Below are 19623 nucleotides of genomic sequence, written 5' to 3'. Positions count from 1 at the left end.
TTAAAAATTCCCCAGTTTATCTTTTTTAATGACTTACCCTTATGATGTACTTATAAGCAACACAGAAATTACCTTGTAAATTAAAGGACAGGCTCACAAATGTAAAAACAGCTTACTGGACTCAGTGGAAATGCTCTTTTCTAGAAAGCAACTCTTAAAATATTGGTAAAGCAAATACAGTTGTTAAGCTCAATCCATTGTTTAACTGGGTGCATCTGAACTCCAGATCTTTCATTACAGCCATCCCCTGGATCTTGGTTATAGCTTTAAAATACCGTATGTCTAAAAAATTATAGTACTGTCCCCTAAAGAAACAGGAGAGGAAAATACCCCGTTGGAAATCCACAGTCCAGCAAAACCCACGGCAGATAACTGTCTGACTCTCCACTAGCCTGTAATTACCCAAGGAAGCAGCTAGACTTAGCTATCTTCCTTGTTTAATTGGCACACAAAAGATTATAGGATTTTATTAGGACACAAATGACACCGATACAAGTGTGATTGAGGCCTGCAATGCATGACTGGCTATTTGCATTAAGAGGCTTTGGGATTTCCACCTTTGGTTTTAAATTGCTTAAATTTAAATGACGTTTCTATGCTACATTTTAAAAGGATGATATTTATTTTAGTTCTTATTTAAGTAAGGTAGGGCAAAGCTGTCACCAGATACCAGGAACCCTTCTAAAAGAGCCTGTTTGGGCCAGGCAGAAGTAGGCTAATTTTTGTGGTTACAATTTGATGAGGAATATAAGAAAATCGAGGAAAGGCAGGCACCGCAGTCCCCATGTCAAAGCCTTTGATGGGTGTGTTAGACACCCAGCTACCAGCCTGCCACTGCTGGGGCACTGGCCTGAGGAAGCCACCATCCCTGGCGATGATTGAACTGGAACACAAGTGTGAGCAGCTGCCAGGAGACTTTTTTGGCTTCCCTGACTTCCACGGTTCCTGCTAACACTGAACCTCCTTCATGGATTTTCCCCTGCTTATTTATGGAGCTTGGTGGACTTCTTCAGGTTTTATTTCACAACATCCTTCTAACTTCTCTCACGTCCAGAACTGAAGGCTACCCTGTGGGGAAGGCAAAAGCAGCTGAAGACATAAGGAATGAAGCCAAGTCAGTCAAATGGAGTAAAGCCAGCCACGCTCAAGGAAAGGAGTACCCAGGAGTGATGGTAACGTGCGGTAATATCTGACTACGTGCAATAAAAGATGATAACAGGAGGATTAGGTCCTGCTACCATTGTGATACGTGGTACAGCCAGTGCTCTGTGTCGGGGCCCTGATCCAGGCACACCTCCCTCAGCGCTGTCCCTGGGGCCAGGCATTGCACAGCTGCTCGGTCAGCCACCAGGCTGGACCCCTTTCCAGGGAAGTACCCAGGGATCCAGCCTCGGCTGAGGCGATCCTCGCAAGAAGGCCCAAACCGGCAGGGAAACAAGGCGGGAACTGCAGCCTTGTCCTGCATTGCAGAGCCCAAACGAAACCTCAGCCAGATGGACAGATGGGGAGCAAGGGGTAAAGAACGGGAAGGGTCTCCTGCCTCCATCTCCATAACCCTGGCCTTCTGCCTCGGCCCCCTTGTGCTGTTCCATGTCCCACCTAGAGCTCCGGCTGCCCAGCTCCTCTGCTCCGGCGCTCTATCAGCAGCTTGTCCCCTAATTTGTCCCTTGACCCCCGGATTGTTCCCTGGCTCATCCCTCAGCTCTTCCCATGTCCCTCAGGTTCTCCTCAATCCCCAACTCATCCCTCAGCTTGTCCCTCGTGCTCGTTCCTTGTCCATGGCTCATCCTTTGATCCCCAACCTGTCCCTCAGCTCATCCCTCGTCCTTCGGTTCATCGTTTAGCCCCCAACCTGTCCCGTAGCTTGTCCCTGGTCCCACTGTTTGTCCCCAGGTCGTCCCTTGTCCCCAACTCGCCCCGTCCCCTCGTCCCGCGACCCCGATCAGCCACTCTCACTGCCCCGCGGGTCTGCCGGCGGCGCCCCCCTCCATTTCCCGGGGTCTCAACCGGTCCCGTGAGGGGAGAGCGGGGCAGGGGGCGTCGCCGGGCCGCTGCAGGGAAGAGGTGCGGGAGCCGGGCCGGGGGGGGGGGAAACTTTCCCCGGCGGCGGGAACGAAGGCGGGCCGCGGCGCCCCCTCCTACCCCCGCTCCCCGCTGAGGCGAGGCGAGGGCGGGCGGCGCGGGGGGGGGGGCAGTCGCTCGGCGGCGGCGGGGCGGGAAGGAGGAGGAGGAAGGGGGGGGGCCGGGGGCACGGCCGGGCCTGCGCCGGGGAATGACGCGCAGCTGGCAGCCCTGCTCATGCGCGGCCGGCCGGGCGGTGCTAGCGCCGCGTCCCAGCTCGGGGAGAATGGGGCGGCATCCGGGCAGCGCCGACTGAGCGGCTTCTGGGGGCCGGGGCTGCGCCGCGCCGCGGGCGGCCGGGCTGGGGCGGGCGGGCGAGCGCCATCCGGCAGCGGGCGGCGGCGGTGGGGGCGCCGCGCCGCGCCGGCGGGGGGCTGCGAGCCGCCGGCGGCGCCCGGCGAGGAGGGGTCGGCGGCGGCGGCGGGCGGCGGCGGCGGGCGGCGGCGGGGGCTGCCCAGGGATTGTCTCGCTCGCTCCGCGGCAAGAAAGTTGGGCGGCGAGCGCGGCGGCGGCGGCGGCCCCCCCGCCGCGGTGCGCGGCGGCCGGAGCGGGGCCCCGGAGCGGCGCTGCCCCCGGGGAGGGGGCGCCGCGCCTGGATTATCCCGAGCTGGGTCGAACCTCCTGGATCTGCCTCTCTCTTCCGCGCCGAGTGAATCCGAGGTGTCCTCGTCCTGATCCAGATATATCCCCCCCCCTCTTTTTTTTTTTTTTTTTTTTTTCCTCCCCTCCTCTTCCCGTCTCTGCTTTTTTTGGGGGGTGGGGGGGGGGGCGGGGGGTGGAAATTTGTCAAGGTCATTCCGTGGATTTAATATTTTTTGTGTGTGTGTGCCGCTCGCCCCACCGCCACCCAGCCTTGCTCTGTGGATTATCATCGCCCTGGATCCGAGGGTCTGAACAGCAGGATTTTTTTGTTGTTGTTGATTTTTTTTTTTTAAATTGTTATTATTATTATTTTTTAAGGGCTCCGGGGTTTGAAGAGGGGAAGCGGTGAGTTGGAGGGGGGCGACTTTTCTCTCCCCCCGCGCCCCCCCCACCAGCCCCCCCGCGCCCGGCCTTCTCCTTTTTTATTTTTAATTATTTTTATTATATTACTATTATTATTATTTTTAAATATTTTTTTATTTGCTTCTTCTTCGGCAATGGATGGGAAAATCCGGCAGAGCCGGAGGTCGAGGTCGCAGCGGGACCGCGTGCGGCGGCGGGAGGCGGCGGCCCGCGACCCGCGGAACCAGAGCCCTTCCTCGGGCTCCGAGAAGGAGCCGAGCCCCGGCAAGGAGAACGGCGGCCAGAACTGCACCGCCCCGCGGGGCCCGCCGCCCGCCGCCCGCGCCGCCCGGCCCCCGCGCCGCCGCCGCCGCGAGTCCAGCTCCCAGGAAGAGGACCTGATCGATGGCTTCGCCATAGCCAGCTTCAACACCCTGGAAGCCCTGGAGGTAAGGGCCGAGGGGGGTCGGGGTCTTTCCTCCTGCGGGGCGGGGGGGGGGTGGTGGAGAAAAAGGGGGGGGGGGGGGGAGGGATTGGGAAGGGGAAAAAAAAAAAAAAAGAAGAAAAAATTGAAAAAGGAAGCGCGGCGCTTTCAGGCTGCTGAATTTTGCAATTAGCAATTAATGTGTATTAATCCTGGTTGTCAGCCCGGAGGGATCTCGGGGCTGCGGTCTGGAGGGTGGCGAGCCAGCCCGGTGTTCGCAGCCCCGCTGGCAACTTGCTGACCTCCTCCCCCCCCCCCCCTTCCCCACCCCCCTCTTCCCCAGCCAGCCCTTCTCCCTCCGGCTGGTGTTAACTATCACTTAGGGCAAGTCAAATGTTTGTTTGGGGTTTTAATTGGTTGGCGGAGGGCTGCAAAATATTCCTGGCGTGTTGGGAAGGTCCGGTATTGTTGTGAATGGTGGAGCTTCCCCCTCCCGCCCTCCCCCCTTCTCCCCCCCCACCCCCTCCCCCCACGCTCCCCCCCACCCCCCCACCCCCCCCGGACTCGAAGAGTTTGTGTTTGCATTGCCAAAATGTTACTTTATCTGTCTCCGGAGATTGTTAGCAAATGGCTAGTGTTTGACATTTTGTGGAAAAGAGATGTTTAAATGGATAATAATCCCTTGGTTGTAATTCCCATTTTTGAAGTAATTGAACAAATTCTTCATCTCTTGTTGACTGTACATATTTTTCTGGTGTTAATAGGCTGGCAAAAAATATTGCTTGTCTAACTTATTACAAACAATATTTGCTGAGCAAATACTGCCTGCCTTGTCTGAGCTAAGTTAAGCAGAGCAGGAAATTTAATATTTTCAGAGGGGCATTGACAAACTAAGACTTTGGCTTTTGATTTTTGTTTTGTTTGTGTACGAGGGGGAGAAGTGAGTTGTTGAGAGAAAGCACCTAACAAGTCGCTTGACAGGTGTAATAACTTGAATTCCCAGTAAATATGAGCAATCCTGGTGCGTTTGCCCACTTTGTTTGACACACTGTGGTGAAAACATGGGCGAAGTTTTGGGTGTTCTCCCTACTTTAGATTTCCTGTCACTTGTGTATCTATTAACCCGTGTTACGGTAACCAAGGGTCCTGTGCAGGCTAATGAATAATCTCAGATTTGCCCTGGGATCTCTAACATCTTTGGCTCAGCCTTTGAGATCCCATTTTGTTTGTGGGCTTTGCTTCTCCCCAGCGCACCCCTCCTGCCATGCAGGCCTCTGGTGACATCGTGGCTGTCGGGAGTTTTTTTACCCATAGAATCAACTTCTCAAGGTCCCAGAGATGGTCCTTATGCGCCCATGGAGGTGTCAGTGGTGGCCTTGGCCATCTACCCTGGTGTCAGGGTGATGAAACCTTTGCCTGGGGAGCCTGGGCTTCTGCTCAGGAGGGATGTTTAGCCCAGCAGTCCCTGAGCAGCACTAGGTGTGTGGGTACTGGAGCGGGAAGTTGGTTTGTGTAAGCTTGGCAGCGGCAATTCTTTGGCCTGTCACGGCATCATTTGTGGGGTGTTGTCCTAAGAGGAAAGCCAACTACTTTGTCTATGCAGAACTGATAATGAGCGAGTGATCTGCTTCCGTGTGCCTCTAAAGCCATAGACCTGTCTGTATCTTTTTTTTTTTTCTCTTGAGCATGCTCTTAGTCAAATATGCATCAGCAGATAGGTCCAATTAAACCCCTGAGTCTCTACTGAGCTGTCAGTGAAGAAAGTAAAATTCATCTTCCTGCAGAAATTTTCTACCATGATGAGCACATTATCAGGAAATAGAAGTCAAATGATAGTACAGTCCCTCCAGGGCTGATGGGGAAAACTCTGGGCTTTTCAAATGGCATAAGCCTTGTTATCAAATCAACCAAACTGTAACCTTGATAATAGGGCGCTCAAGGTTAGAAGGTGACCTTAAACTCCTGCCACCCCAAAGTACATCTGTCTGCGGAAGCAATTCTGTTTTTTCTTTAAAAAAAAAAGTCTTTACAAAACTATGGCCTTTCAAACTCTTGCAAAATACTTCAGTACCGCTTGAAATTAATTTATTTGTACTGTATGTACCACATGTGTGCACCTCAGTATCTTGGATGGTAGTTGGCACCTTGTAGGGAATGGCGTGAGCAGAATTCACGTGTTTCTTGCAGGTCCTGAACTAGGAGGTATGTTGTATTTGAGGTTTTCGGAGAGCCCTAATGATCATGTGCATTTTGTAAATCACAGTAAGACTGAAAAGGAGAAAATACTCTGCATTGTGTGGATTTTTTTCCATGCGGTGCTGCCTTTGACCATGGGTGATGTCTGGCAGATTTGCTGCAGCAGCAAGGAAAGGGGATTATTAAGGCAAAACTACTTTAAAGCGATATATACCCATGTAAATGACTGAAAAGGCAAGGTCGTTTTGCATGGTGTGGAGCTGTGTTCCCTAGCAAACTTGACTGCAACAGGTGGTTTTCTTCTGCTTTGGAGGATATTTGTATTTCAGTGTGTATTTTTTAAGAGTACGTAAAATCTGCTGTGCTGACATTTTGAAAATAAGAATTGAAACCTATGTTCATGAGGGGGGAGAAAGAATAAAAGTAAGTACACAGCCTAGGGACACTACCGGACTAAGAAAGTCTGTTTCATTTAATTTCTAGTCCCCAAAGGGAGCTTTTGTTGCATATGTGGTAGTTTGTTGTGATCCATTCTTGTATTCTTCTTCTAGGTGTGTTTGTCACTTGGTGATCTGTGATTACATTTAGTAGGCTAGCTAAGCTTTGGGCTTCCCCTTGGAAATTAAATTTCTCAATGGTTAGGCAGAACTTAATGGTAGAAGCATTTGGAAGGAGGAGGGTGGTTTTTTTGTTTGTTTTTATCTCAAAATATTGTGAATTCCCCTTCCCCACTGAAGAAAATTCTCACCTCTGGAGTTCCTGTAAATAAAGGGTGCTTTATAGAACAACTATATATATATATTTATGTAATCTTCCTTTGTGTTCACCTGGAGGTATGAACAGTTAAGGTTAATACTGAGGGATGGCTTTATGACATCTCCTTTAGCTCTTTAGTGTGAATTTTAAGCTTTCTGGATTCTGATTTAACTCATGTGGCAATGTTTCCTTTGGCAGTTGTTATGTGAAAATAGTGCAACTTGTTTTGGTGATACTTGTGACTTGACTTCAGGATCTGCTATCCTACCTTCTTTCACATAAAGATAGAGATGATTATATATGTATTTTAAATTAAGGAGAAAAAAAAAAAAAGCCCACACAGACAAACCAGCAGCAACCTCTTTCTGTGCATAAGAAGTTAAAACTTCCCCTTTCCCTTCCTTCCTCTGAATCTTCTTGTGTAAATCCGGCTCCAACTCAGGTTACAGGCAGCTGATGTGTGTGTAGTGGTGGTGTGTTGCAGGTGTTTTTTTTTTTTTTTTAACACCCAGACACCGAACACAACTTTGGAGTTCACAACCTGGAAACTTAGTTTGCCCTGACCTTCTGGCTTGAGGTGGTCAACGAGATGGGCACCTACTGAAAAACCATCAGGTGATGGTGCTGCCCAGGAGATGGTTCCTGGGCTGGGCATCAGGAAAGCTGGCGGGCTGGGAAACGGGGGATTTCTCGCTGCCTTCCGAAATGAATGGTATGTATGTGAGCATGTGTGTATATTCATTACGTTCAGATGAAGCTGCTAATTATTCTTGAAGGTGATTGGTGAATCAGAGCGAGAGAATCTAAATGAGTGAGTCGGTAGTTGAGGGCTCTCTCTGATCATAGCTGTTCCTTTCAAGTATGAAAAACAGCGCTAAAAGGGAACTTCATCAGAATGTTAATGAATGCGATCTTTGAGAGCAATTGTTCTCCCGAAGTAGTTGGAAAGACAAGGGGTTGTGTTTTCTTTTTGGCTGTTGTTTATCATTTTTACAGATTCCAGCAAAGCTTTGGAACGCTGTATGGAAATTTTAGTTTTCCTAGTGTGTATGGTTTTTTAGGAATGTTTAATCTATTTATAGAATCTCATGGAGAATCCACTCGCAAATGTGTGAAGAGCGACATGAGCTGAAAAGAGGCAGACCTTGACTTTGTGCATGTCATGTTGAAGTGGTGATGCTGTCCTTACGAACTGAGTTAGGGCCCAGCTGGATCTGGTCGCAGACCCTGAGGAGATTAACACTTTGCCCACTCTTACTTTTGTTTGTACCCAGAGATCTGGCAGTGGTACATCACAGTCCCTTCTCTGCTGTTGCACTTGAGTGTAGCAGAGTTTAGAAAGCCTAATGGTGATAGTAGACTTCTGGACAGAATCCATAAGTTCTTCAGCTGTTATCTTGATAAGGCTGTTTTCACATGTGTGTTGTACACTGTGCTGTTACTGTTGCTCTGATCTCTCATTGATAAGAAAACCAGTGTATTTAACTGCAGCTTCCTGTTCCAAAGGTTTTGTGCTAGTTCCACTGACCTAGCTATGTAACTTCTCATTTATCATCCTATCTCTGTATATGTACTTTGCAGCTTAGTTTTTTCCATAGCTAGTCTTATGTTTCAAAACAAGTCTCTAGATATTTAAGTATTTTTCCCTTCTACTTAATTGTCAGGTGATGGTGTATTGGGTTAGTGTTTCTGATGGCCGGTTATTCCTTTAAAAAAAGCTTTTAACCTCAGGAAAGCTAATGATTTTCTGGATGGTGCTTTAAAGGCTCAAAATGCCTTTTGGTTTTCCCGAAGGCTTGTTAGTCTCCATTGATTTGTTCTCCTAGCTGTTGATTTTTTGGATCTTGTCCGAAGCGGGTACTTAAGGTATTTTTGTTCTTGTTAAGGAGTAAGAGGTGGTTAATGCAGAGCTAACACAGAGGGGTGAGCTCTGGAAAGCCTGAGGGATCTGCTCAGTCAGGCCAGGAACCGAGGGGAGCTAGGTTCCCTGCAAACCACTGTCAGATTTTGCTGGAGCTGGAGTTCTCTACTCATCAGTAAAACCTACTGGGATCAGTGGGCATACTGGGCACTGGAGAGCGAGCTGCACAACAGGACTTGTGCACTGGGTGTGGGACAAGTACAGCCCCTGGCTGGGGCAGCCTAGGCCAAGGCACCGTTAGTGCTTTTAGCGTGACTGTGATGGTGTTGGAGAAAGGAAAGAGTTTGCTTTCCTGAGACTTGGCTGTAAAAGTCCTAACCAAGCTCAGCGGTCACCCTCATCCCTACCTGAGGTCTCATTTTTAGCTCAAACTGTACTTGACTCTGTCTGGTCTTTTTGAAAGACCTCTTAATATCTTCCTAATTTTTCCAAAATATTTTACTGTAGCAAACAGCTCAGCCTTTCTTCAGTGGTCTGAAAGCTGGGGTAAAACATGAGAGGAACCTTGCTGAAAGGTCAAGTGGACCAACCACCACAGAGAAATTCAGAAGATAAATTATAATTAATTAAAAAAAATTTAAGTGTATCATATTTAAGAAATAGAGATACTCTGTATTGCACAGATAAGAATTTTTTTTAAAGAAGGGATATATAAAATTGACATTCCACTTCACCCAACTAATAGATGATATTGGATCAAAATTAATGTTTACTTGCAGTAGTACATTTTACTTCTTGTCTAGTAAGACCCGAGAACTTTACTGTCCTCTCAGTATGCTAACAAGATGCACTTTTTATCATTTATCTCAGTTATTTCACAGAATGAGACTGACTGTCGCAATGTTACTTTCTGGGAGAATAACAGTGAACAAGGGAGCCAGGTAGGATGAGATCAGCCTGGCATATTTCACTTTGTTTCTTTGATAGATTCCTGCTTGCTCTGCGGAAGGGGCTGATGTATCGCACAAATGTACCTCTTTAAAAATTTGTAGAGGTACAGAGGTACAATACCCAGGCTGGAGACAGTTACACTGATACAAAGGTTTTGGGGTGGGTTTATTTTTTTTTTTTCTTTTTTCCCTCTTGATATCCTCCTGTGCTCCTGCTTTCTGATTCTTGGCGTGAGGTGTTGCATTCTCCAGGCACAGCCACCGCAGGCTGCTCCCACTGCATCAGGCTTAGCTAGAGCTGGTGGGCTTTGCCTGTGTGTAGATTCTAAACCTGTGTGCACCTTGGCTGGGGAAATTGCTACCAAAATGTGCTTATTGCTTCAGCTTCTCTAGCTTCTGGTCTTTGTTCTGGTGATATAGGTTGTGGGTAACATAGTGTAGTTTGTCCCTGGTACTTCAGCAAGTACTTGAGAGCGAACAGTATCAGCGGAACTGAAACACTGTGTCCTGCTCGATGCAATATTTTTTTTAAAATAAAGATTTGAAATACAGTACAGAGGACGTGCGTCTTGGTATCAGTTGTATGTGAACATCCAGCTGTAAGTGAGAACAATTTCCAATTCACTGCACTTTAATGCCTCCAGTTTATCATGGTAAAGGTATAAAAGAGTTTTATGTAGGTGAAGTGGCTCTTGCTGTTTAAATATCTTCTGGCTCTGCTGTGTTCAGCACAACGGGGGCTGTGACCGCTCCAGCTGTGCTCCTTGCATAGAGGAGAGAGTTGGAGCACTATTTTACTGGCCCTGTTCAATGTCCTTGAAAAATAGTCTCTTTTCCAAAACTATTGAACTATTAAGAATGCTGTTCAGACGCTGAAAGGTGCATCAGTCTCTCTGTTATTAATCCAAAATGTTTAAAATGGAGGAGAGGGTTAAACAGCTTCTGAGCTGCCTAGGCAAAACCTGACCTGCGTTTAGTTGTTGGTCCAGTTCCTCTGGTGCAAGCAATTGTGAAAGCTGGGCAGGTACGAACTGCACCGGCTGCAGCACTCTCCCACCCTGTGCCCAGCCAGGCCAGCAGATGTGTCAGGCCCTAATGACAGGTGAATAGGTGCATGGCAATTTTTGTAGTGTAATTATTTTGTACTGAGTGACTGGATCTGAAGTTCAGAAATACCTGGTGAAAAGGAGCGCAGGGGCAGCTATATACATAGCACTTGCATTATCCAAGATGAATGCGGAGTGTTTCCTTTGTAGCTCTGCCTTGCTTCAAGCCAAAAAGGGACTAAACTTGAACAAAAGTTGCATCTGCAAGGTCAGTGGTTGGCATGGATAAGGGGATTGAAGGGATCAAAATGATTTCCCTGCACTACTGGCTGCAAAACATGGGCTTATGGCACCATTCCTGTCTCTCCCTTTGTGCTCCGAGCAAAGCTTTTTTAATCTTGTACTGGCTATCTATAGTTATGCCACAAAAACATGGCAATTTGAAGGCAAATGATCTATTTTGGGGACTGCTGGGCACTGTCAGCAGGGCAAGGGAGCTGTGCTTGGGCTCCTCTCCTCTGTCCAAAGCCTGCTTTGCTCTCTTCTGAAGAGGTTGTGATAGCCATTCAGAAAAAAGCAAGCAAACCACCCCCCACCCTATAGTGCGTTTGTGCCTGTAGTTCTAAACGTGAAGTTTATAGTGTTTGTGTTTGGGTATCGTTGCATTATCTTCCGCACCAACAGATGTTCTTTCTAGCTTTGTAAGAATATGACTGTAACCGTTTGGTGGTTTTTTTTCCCAGTTTTAAATATAGATTGATGTATTCTGATGCTAGTGTATCCCTGATCTAGCCTGTACTTAGTGAGGAGATGCTTAGGTTAGGAGGAAGCGTGCAGCCCAAGTTGGGAAACAAATGATAATTTAGGGCTTCTGGCTATTCAGCGGGCTGTGGCGTGCTGACGGACACCAAGCTCATTTCTTTAACCTCCCCTGTTGGCTAGCGAGGCTGCGGTTTCTTTCCTGGTAGCTCTTATTTGTACAGAGGAGCTAAAACCCCAAAGAATTTTAAAAGAAGAAAGGTCTCCGACCTTACAGTGATATCAAGTGCATCAGCTATAATAAATGTATTATTGCTGCTGAATTTTTGGTGGCTTATAAATGTCTCTTGCACGGCTGTTGAAGAGGATGTGCAGCCTCTTTATTCCACTTAGCCTGAGAACATACTTGCACTCAGGGGGAATGAGGCTCAAGATAGTATGCGGCTAAGAGATGTTTATGGAATCAGTCAAACTTGATATAAAATAATTATGGTGTTTTGACAGCTTGTTAATAACTTGCAACCATTGGATGAAATGAAATTACGGCGTTCTTGGTCCTTGATGGAACCTTGGCATTTCTTTCAGATTGTAAAATTAAAGAAAAAATGTGAAAGCCATTAAAATAGTTGGACGTGGTGCCTGGGAAAAATGATGGCTGCTTAATTGAAAAAACGCTTCATTCCGGTTGAAGTTCATTAAAGTTCAGTTCTGCCCGCTTCCATGTATCCATAGTGGAGAAGGAAGAGGGCTGATTCCCACAAAATCTGTCTGGGAGAGGGTTTGGGTGTCATTTGGTTCTTCATCTTATCTGTGAATGAAGTGGAAGGAAATCCTAGCGAGCATTAGACATGAGAGAAAAGTCTTGTCACCTGTAATGACTAAAATCCCCTGAAGTGTTGCCAGCGTGTACTTTAGGAATCATATAATTATATGATTATTGAAAGAGACATAAAAGACCTCATGGCAAAAACCTTAGAAAGGGGGAGGGAGGGAATCTGTATGCAAATGAAGATACACAGAATTTGCTGTCTCCTTTTTTTTTTTTTTCTAGTTATTTTTCAGTCCAAAGCTCAGTAATTGCTTTTATGGGGATTACTTAATAAAACTGGGGCATGCAAAGGAGGGAGAAATTGTTTACGCTGTGTCACAGGGCTGGCTTGCAATCCTATGGAGTTGGAGTAAAAATGGATTTTTAAAAGTAAAACTGCAAAGTGGGTTTTCTGCTAACAGAAAATAGCTGTTTGTCGTAATGGTATCCTACAATAAAAGTGTTTTGTGGTCTGGTGGTTAGCAGAGGGGTCCGGAAGTTGAGATAACGGGGTTTTCTTTCTGACTCTGCCACAAGTTTCCTCTCTGAGCTCCGGGCAAGTCCTTTCATCACCGCCTGTGCCACCTTGGCTGCCGGTGCCATTGCTTAGGTACCCAATGGAAGGCTGGATTTGCTGTTTAGGGAAATTCATGTCACCCCTCTGACTCGACGGAACTGTCTCTTGTCTTTCAACCCTGGTACGTGTTACTTGAAATGCGGGCTGTGTTTGTGCAGGAGGTGATGGGAGAGCCTCGGATGAAAGAGCTGCTCACGCCGTTAGTGCTTAGGAGCCGCGATAGTGTCCCCTGTTTCGCCATGTTACGGGGTGGGGATGTGCTTGTCCATGATCAGATGAGTTTTGTGCGGGTGCAAGGGCAGCATGCTGCAATGCTGCTCATGGCCGCCTGCTGGGTGTTGTAATGGGAAGCAGGTAAGCACATTGGTGTCTTCTGGCCTTGTTTGTCACTTCAGTAGCTTGCAGCCAAAGTCAAAGTCTTCCTGTGTGAACTGCTAGTGAAATGTTTCCCCTCTGCCCCACCTCAGGTTCATGTGTGGTGTGTGAGCGTCTTTCGCTTGGAATGTACTGACCAGTGCAATGCCCCACTGAGCGTGCTATGCTCTGGGTACCGCTGCAAGTGTAAACTTAGAATGAGATTTTTCCAAGCTTTGGTTCTCTGTCTCCTCTGAAGAGTTAAAATACAGGCCTTGACTCAGGGCTTCTTAAGTTCTCTTAGGCTTCATCAGTCCTTACTGATGCTCTGGATTTATAATCTTGCTTCTCATAGAAGCACCCGTCCATGCATTTGCTAGGAAACTCTCCTGATGCAGAACAGACTCATATCTCAAGAGAGGTTTTGTTGTGAGATAGGCAAAAACCTCCTTCCTTTTTTTTCAGACTTAACTAAAGCACTTGCTGCATTTAAAAAAAAAAAAAAAAAAAAAAGGAAAGAAACCCCTGCCATACCGCTATTAGTGTCGGCTTACTGAATATTTTGCAAGATCTCTCCAGGAAAAAAGAATACCATTTGCTCTAATATTCTAGTTTGAAGCTAAATAGCACCAAGTTGCGATATGAGTTTGCTAATATGATTTTTAGCTGAAAATGACAATGGTTTTCCAACCAGATGGATTCTATAACTCGCCTGCTATCAGCTCATCTGTCAAACTCTACAGATGTCTGTACATGTGTGTACATAATGTGCACATGGTAATGTTGTTGATTACATCAAACAAACTGATAACCCTATTCAAGCCCTATTAATGCTCTTTGGGCCGCCCCCTGTCATGGTCCACTCGAACTCGTGATGGTTCGTTTGCTGTGATCTCAAAGTGCAAAATTAAGGCGACCATGTCAAAAGGGGTTGCTTCAATCAAACAGTGCAATTTTATTGTTTGCCCTTAAAGCGGCGTGCGATAGGTAAAGAGGGTGAAAGGAAAGGGAAAAGTAAAGTGAAAAGAGGAAAGAGATTGATAGCTACCCCTGTGGGTCCAAGGCATCCTTATGGTCCCAGGTCCAGGCAGCTTCCTGCCGGTCCTAACTATTGTCTTGATCCTTGGTGGGGAAAGCTTCCAAAGTTTGGTTGCTGAGGAGCCATCTTTTATGCCAAGTAACACACCTTGCTGCTCCTCTGTATCTCCACCTCTTCTTGGCTTCATCAATGCTGATCGATCTTTCTTGATAACAGTTCTCAGGCTCGTCCCTGGTACCGGAGAATGGCATGGCACTCTTTAGCCAAAACAGAGCCATCTTGCCCCTGCAAAGCTCCCTCTTTCGGCTGTTATCTCACCTCTCAAGGTTTCTAGAAGGGAAAAGCAGATCCCAGTACTCCTATCCTTTTGCTCTTTTCTGCCAGATGAACAAGTTGCTCAGCTCTCATCCTTGCTCTGTCCAGGGCACAATGACCTTACAAGCCTGGCATTCCATTCCCAGGATCAGCAACTGTGTCTCAGGCAGGCCGCTGCAGACTCATGTCAAGATGTTAGCCTGACTTTCGAGGTACCTTACTGTCCATATCCCTGATGACAAGGTTGAGACAGTGCTGTTCTTTGGACCGACTCTTAAACCCCCTGCAGTGTGTGTTTGGCAGTGAGGGGAGTGGATGGGGGTTTTTTGTTTGTAGGCTTGTCTCTGCAGGTACTAGATGGGAGTTTGAAGTTGAGCTACTCTCAGATCCTTTCCCTTGCTATGGAGGTGGCTGCATCTGCGGGGTCATTGTAACTTGTGTAGAGAGAACCATTTTGAGACTGCTTTGATACAGGCACTGACGTTTCCAATGCTGTTTGTATTGGGAAGAGGGTTAGTGAAACAGAAATGAGAGCCTCTGGGCTGCACGTGATCTGTAACTTGATTTCATACAGCTCATGACTTTTCTTCCACATCATTGGATGACACCAAGTCACATAGGGTATGTGACTTAGAAATTAGAGTTTTATCTGCATCTAGGCAAAAGTGCTTGCAGGGCTTGATCAGAAGAAGGTTCCCATGCATGTTACAAAGCCATCTGTATAGGTTTTAGGCTTTTTGCAAGAAAAGATGATCTTGTTAGTAGCTGTTGGATAGGAGGTTGTCTAGAGCCTTGTGTTCACATCAAACCTAATTGCCTCAGTTAGAGAATGAGTTTGTGTTTTGGCAAGTGTAGGACATGCCATTTCCAAAACAGAGGTTATGAACTCCTGTAACAGGGGCCTATGTAAACTAGTGTAAACTCCCAGGTGATAGCTCAGATAAACATCTATATGTAGTTTATTTTCTTGATAAGTTCCCAAGAATTATTTCTGAAGTTGGTCTCCTGTTTTTTTAAAAAACAAACTGTTTACACAGGCTGTTTCCAGACAGAGTGTCTTTGGTTTCTTAGCTTCAGCCGTGTTGTGTCCTGAGAAATACATTAATGGGTTGTGAAGTCTCTGAGTGTATTGCCTGGTTTTCCTCCACCCAGGAGGAGCCCAGGCTTGTCATCGCTGGGTTTATGAAGTTCCTGGTCTCTAGGCGCATACTGCTCTTGTGCTGCAGCTTCGAGGCAAGCCATGCTACTGGTTTTTAAGATCTTAAAATTGTTGCTCTTGGTTATTGACATCTGTTGTGTTGCTCGGATGAAGCAGGCATGTGTGTGTTTCCAGGGGAGGGTGTTCCAAGTCTCCCTGTTGCACAGGAGTGAGGTCTAGGCTTGTTTCCTGATCAGTGCTTCCTGGTCAAAACATATCAGTGGATTTTCCTTACTGCTGCCAAAATAAATGCTGCAGACAATCCAGGGCCAGGAATGTCATCATCATCGGGTTACTGAATTTCTGCTTGAAGGTCAGCTAGCTGTGGCTGTTACTAAATAGCTGTTTGCTGCTATGTTTGTGGTGTGCACTCATATACTGTGTCTGGTTGCATGTCTTCAGTGTAGTTTTGTCATAAAGATAGGCAGCCTGAACAGGGGGCATGTTTTATGAGACTTCTCTGTAACTTTGTTATAAAATTGGTACAATGTGTAAGGATCTTAATTTGACCTTGGAAAGGACAGGGTGTAAACTGCCGGCGTGAAGTACAATCTACTGGTCACCTAAAATCAAGTAATTTGGTTTACTTTATGGTAAAAAGATGGGTCTTTTTTTTTTTTTTTTTTTTTTTTTAAACGCTCATGTAGCAATTGGCAGATCTCACTGCCATCGCTTCCTGCGGTTGCTTGGAGATGAGAGGTTTGTGTGCTGTACCAGCAGGACCAAAGGCAACCCGTCTGTGCACGGCGGCATTGGGAAGCAAGCAGGCAGTGTGGAGTTACTACAGTAAAACGGCGAAGCTCACATGCTGGTCTCAAACTTCAACCAGCCGAATCCAGTTTTTAGGAAGTGCCAGTTCTGGGTTGAATGGAAACAGCCAGCAAAAACTCTGAGGAGGCTGCCAGTGGGCTGTCCTGCCGTGGGGCCAGGAGCCAGAGAGGTCCGGCTGTCCCCACAAGCTGTGTCACTGCGGGCTGGGTGGGCATCTGCTTCCCTGGTGTGCCTGTCCTCTGCAGCGGTGGCCAGCACCTGGGGACGATCTTGTGAAGTGTGGCGAGATGCTGTGATGTGGGGTGTGGTTCAGCGTTAGGGCTGGTAAATGGGCAGCTTCTGGTGGTTTGTTTCCTGCAAGCAAATAAAGCTTGCCTTCATTTGGGATTATTTCTTGATTTGATTTTTATGTAATTCTGATTTTCTGCTAATTACTAGTAGGTGAATTTTCACTGTTTCGGTGCCCTTCCTGGGCAAAAAGGAGCAACTACTGAGGAGGGGCGATAGATTTTTGTCTGAAGCAATAGGTGAATTCTTTTTGTTCTCTTAGATCTCTCTCCTTTTGTACATGTGTCTTATAAACGGGGAATAGGAATTTTAACAGTGTTTAGCAGATGAAGTCACTGGTGTTTTTCCTGGTATTACCTTTGTGATGTTCAGAACATAAGCAAAACGTGATTCTTCACTTGGTCTCTGCTGAATACTGTAGGAATAATGAGTCTGTGCCTAAAGCATAAACGCAGACACAAAAAGCATGGCAATAAGAATACAGACCTGGAGGGGGAAAAAATACAAAGTGTAGCTTATTTTACCAATTTTACTGGAGCATCCCTGTACATACTTTGGGATTGGGAGGGGGTTAATCATGGTGTAAGCCTGGCCCTTTTGATGGCAGGGAGCAGAAAGTGGTGTGAGTGTGTGGGTCTCCCCTCATGGTAGAGGGATGCTCTGGGGAGAGTGGGAGCTTGTGGTGATGTGGTTTAACCAGCATGCTGCTGGAAGCAGGGCTGGAAGTGAAAAAGCATGGGGGAGCAGGGAGGGAAATCAGCTGGCTTTGTGTGTTCACGGTGATCAAGCCTTTTCAAAAAGAGTAAATGCTGGTGTCTTGCAACATGTTCCTGATACTGGTGAAAGGAACAGAAACAGGCTGGAGGTTTTCCCGGCTGGTGAATTGACATCCCGTTGCTTATGCTTCCCAGGCAGCTGCCAAACTAGAAATGTTCAAATGCTGCTTTCTGGGGACTGCAGGTACCTTTCAAAAAGGTCAGAATTTGGGTTACAGCTGAATTATAAGGTAAAACCTTTGCAGTGACGTACAGATTTTTTTTTTTTTTTCAGACTTTCTAGTTCTTCTAATGATATGTTGTCAAGCTTTAAGGCTGAATGAACTTTAGATATAATCTGTGTTTAGCAGCTTTTACTCTTTCTGTTTTATATTTTGCTCAGCCTGAACAAAGAAACAGTGTCGTGTTCTTCTATGGTCATTGAAATGTTTTGTCTCTATTTTTAAATAAAGAATGAGAATTTGGGTGCCTAGTTACTTAGTGCTACTCCTTTTAATGTTGAAAGTTCATCCTTTGCCCCCACTCTTCTTAATGTAGATTTTTCTAAACAGCATCTAAAAATGTGTGTCTAAAAGACCTAATTAGTGTTGATATTTCAGTATCTGGGCTTGTAATTTAGCTTTTTTAATAGGGCACCTGGGTATCAGCACTAAATATGAAGAAAATGGAACCTATACCCAAAGTGAATGCATGTAACTTTAATTGGGATGGGGGAAGAAACAACCCTGAAACTTCAGACTGAATTATTTCTTGGTGCGGTGCTTGTCTTGTGTTCAGTGTGCCCCATGGAGGGAAGGGGAAAAATGGTATTTAATTAGTGCTTAAATAATACCTTACTCACGCAGCTTTATGATTTTAGAAAAGTCTGTCTAGGCAAACACATCCTGGCTGGGGCGGATATCTGTTTGGTTGATATTATTTTAAGTCTGATAAAGCATTGTTCACACCTTCTTGGAATGTAACACGGGAAACCCAATCTCCTTAGTGCCGCATGGCGCACAGACAGGCCGTGCTCTGATACAGGGATTTATTTCATGCATGGTGGCCTAGACATGAAACAAATGTGTAAAAAAGGGAATTATGTAAAATTGAAAGTGACAATTATGCAAACATTCCAGTTGAGAAAGAAGTAAATTCTTCTCTTTTTTTTTTTTTTTTGCCATGTGCTCGGCTTCCGAGCTAATGAGCAGCCTGTTGGGGTTTTTGGTCTGTTTGTATCTGTCATATCTCTCTCATTGCCACTGCTTCTTGTTTCGTTTTCTTTCTTTTTTTTTTTTTTTTTTTTCTGATTGACCTTATTTTCCCTTTTGTTCCATGGAGTCATTCAATCTTTGTACTGCAGGGTTTGTTTACCTTGCCAGAGAAAACGTTAGCACCCTTCCATTTAGGAGCCCAGGGCTTCCGTCCTCAGCCCCTTGCAGCACAGCACCATGTCCTTTGCTCTATACCCAGGTACTGGAACATGGCGACTCATGGGGTCCAAATCTCTTTATTCAGACTTTTTTTTTTTTTTAAAGGGAGGGGAAGCTGGTGAGAGAAGAAACAAGCTGTGAAAATAGCTCTGTATTTAAACAGACACCCTCTTGCAAAGCTAAACGGCTTGATCTTCCACGCTGCTGGGTAATTCCCACGCTTGCAGAAATAGGGAGAGGGAGCTGGGGCTGTGACCACTTTAATCTGACATAAGTACGTGTTTTTGCTGAAGGGGATGGTCCTTTCCTGCCCTGGCTGCTTGTCCCGATTACCTCCCTTGTGCCAGCGCTAGCATTTATGCTGCCAGGAAAACTAATTCCCTGGTTCCCTGATCTGGCTCGCTGCAGAGCCACACAAATGCCCTTCTGGCACAGAGGAGGCAGGACGCAGGACGCAGGGGAGAGAGGGATGCAGGGCAGATGTGTATTGATTAAAGAAACCCTGTAAATATGGCCTGAGCCTTTGTAGCAGGATTATAGCTACATGTTCTTTCTGTGGTTTTGGTCATCTTCTAGGTCAGGGGTCCACTGAAGTGAATGGTGTAAAATGATGATGGTGCTGGAATGACTCTGGTCTTGGTTAAGCTTGTGAAGTTGGGATGGTGTGGTCATATATGGTGTAGTGAGGAACTGCTGAAGGTAGAAAGGATTACTGGGAAAGATAATACCTCACTTGCAATTTAATTGCTCTGAAAACCCTGTTTCTACCTTGTTTTCACTGATTAGTTTCAATGTGACAGGGAGAAAGAAGAGACAGGCTTTTGTTTGTGCTTGGTCGGGTGCTTGGAGTGGATGAGGTATCTAGCGCTCTTGATGGCAGGAGATTAAAAGTAGTTCAGTCTGTAAGTGGCATTCGTAGCTTAATTCATGCAAGAATTCCTTCTTTTTAGCCTTCTGTTCTTTTTTCCTCCTCCTATTTTTCTTTCTG

The 19623-nt window shown here is 46.3% G+C and overlaps 1 protein-coding gene across 1 annotated transcript in view; it reads left to right on the top strand.

Annotated features, from left to right (window-relative positions):
- The first annotated feature begins 3260 nt into the window (after nucleotides 1–3260).
- FBRSL1 (fibrosin like 1) overlaps nucleotides 3261–19623 on the top strand; it is a 549235-nt gene continuing 532872 nt past the window's right edge. The window contains exon 1 of the mRNA XM_086473976.1: nucleotides 3261–3554. Within this exon, the coding sequence (XP_086330102.1) occupies nucleotides 3261–3554 (294 nt within the window). The remainder of the gene's footprint in view (nucleotides 3555–19623) is intronic.

The sequence above is a fragment of the Leptosomus discolor genome, chromosome 16, assembly GCF_034619465.1.
Source record: "Leptosomus discolor isolate bLepDis1 chromosome 16, bLepDis1.hap2, whole genome shotgun sequence".
In the NCBI taxonomy this organism is placed as follows: domain Eukaryota; kingdom Metazoa; phylum Chordata; class Aves; order Leptosomiformes; family Leptosomidae; genus Leptosomus; species Leptosomus discolor.
This window is presented reverse-complemented; position numbering and strand designations above follow the sequence as displayed.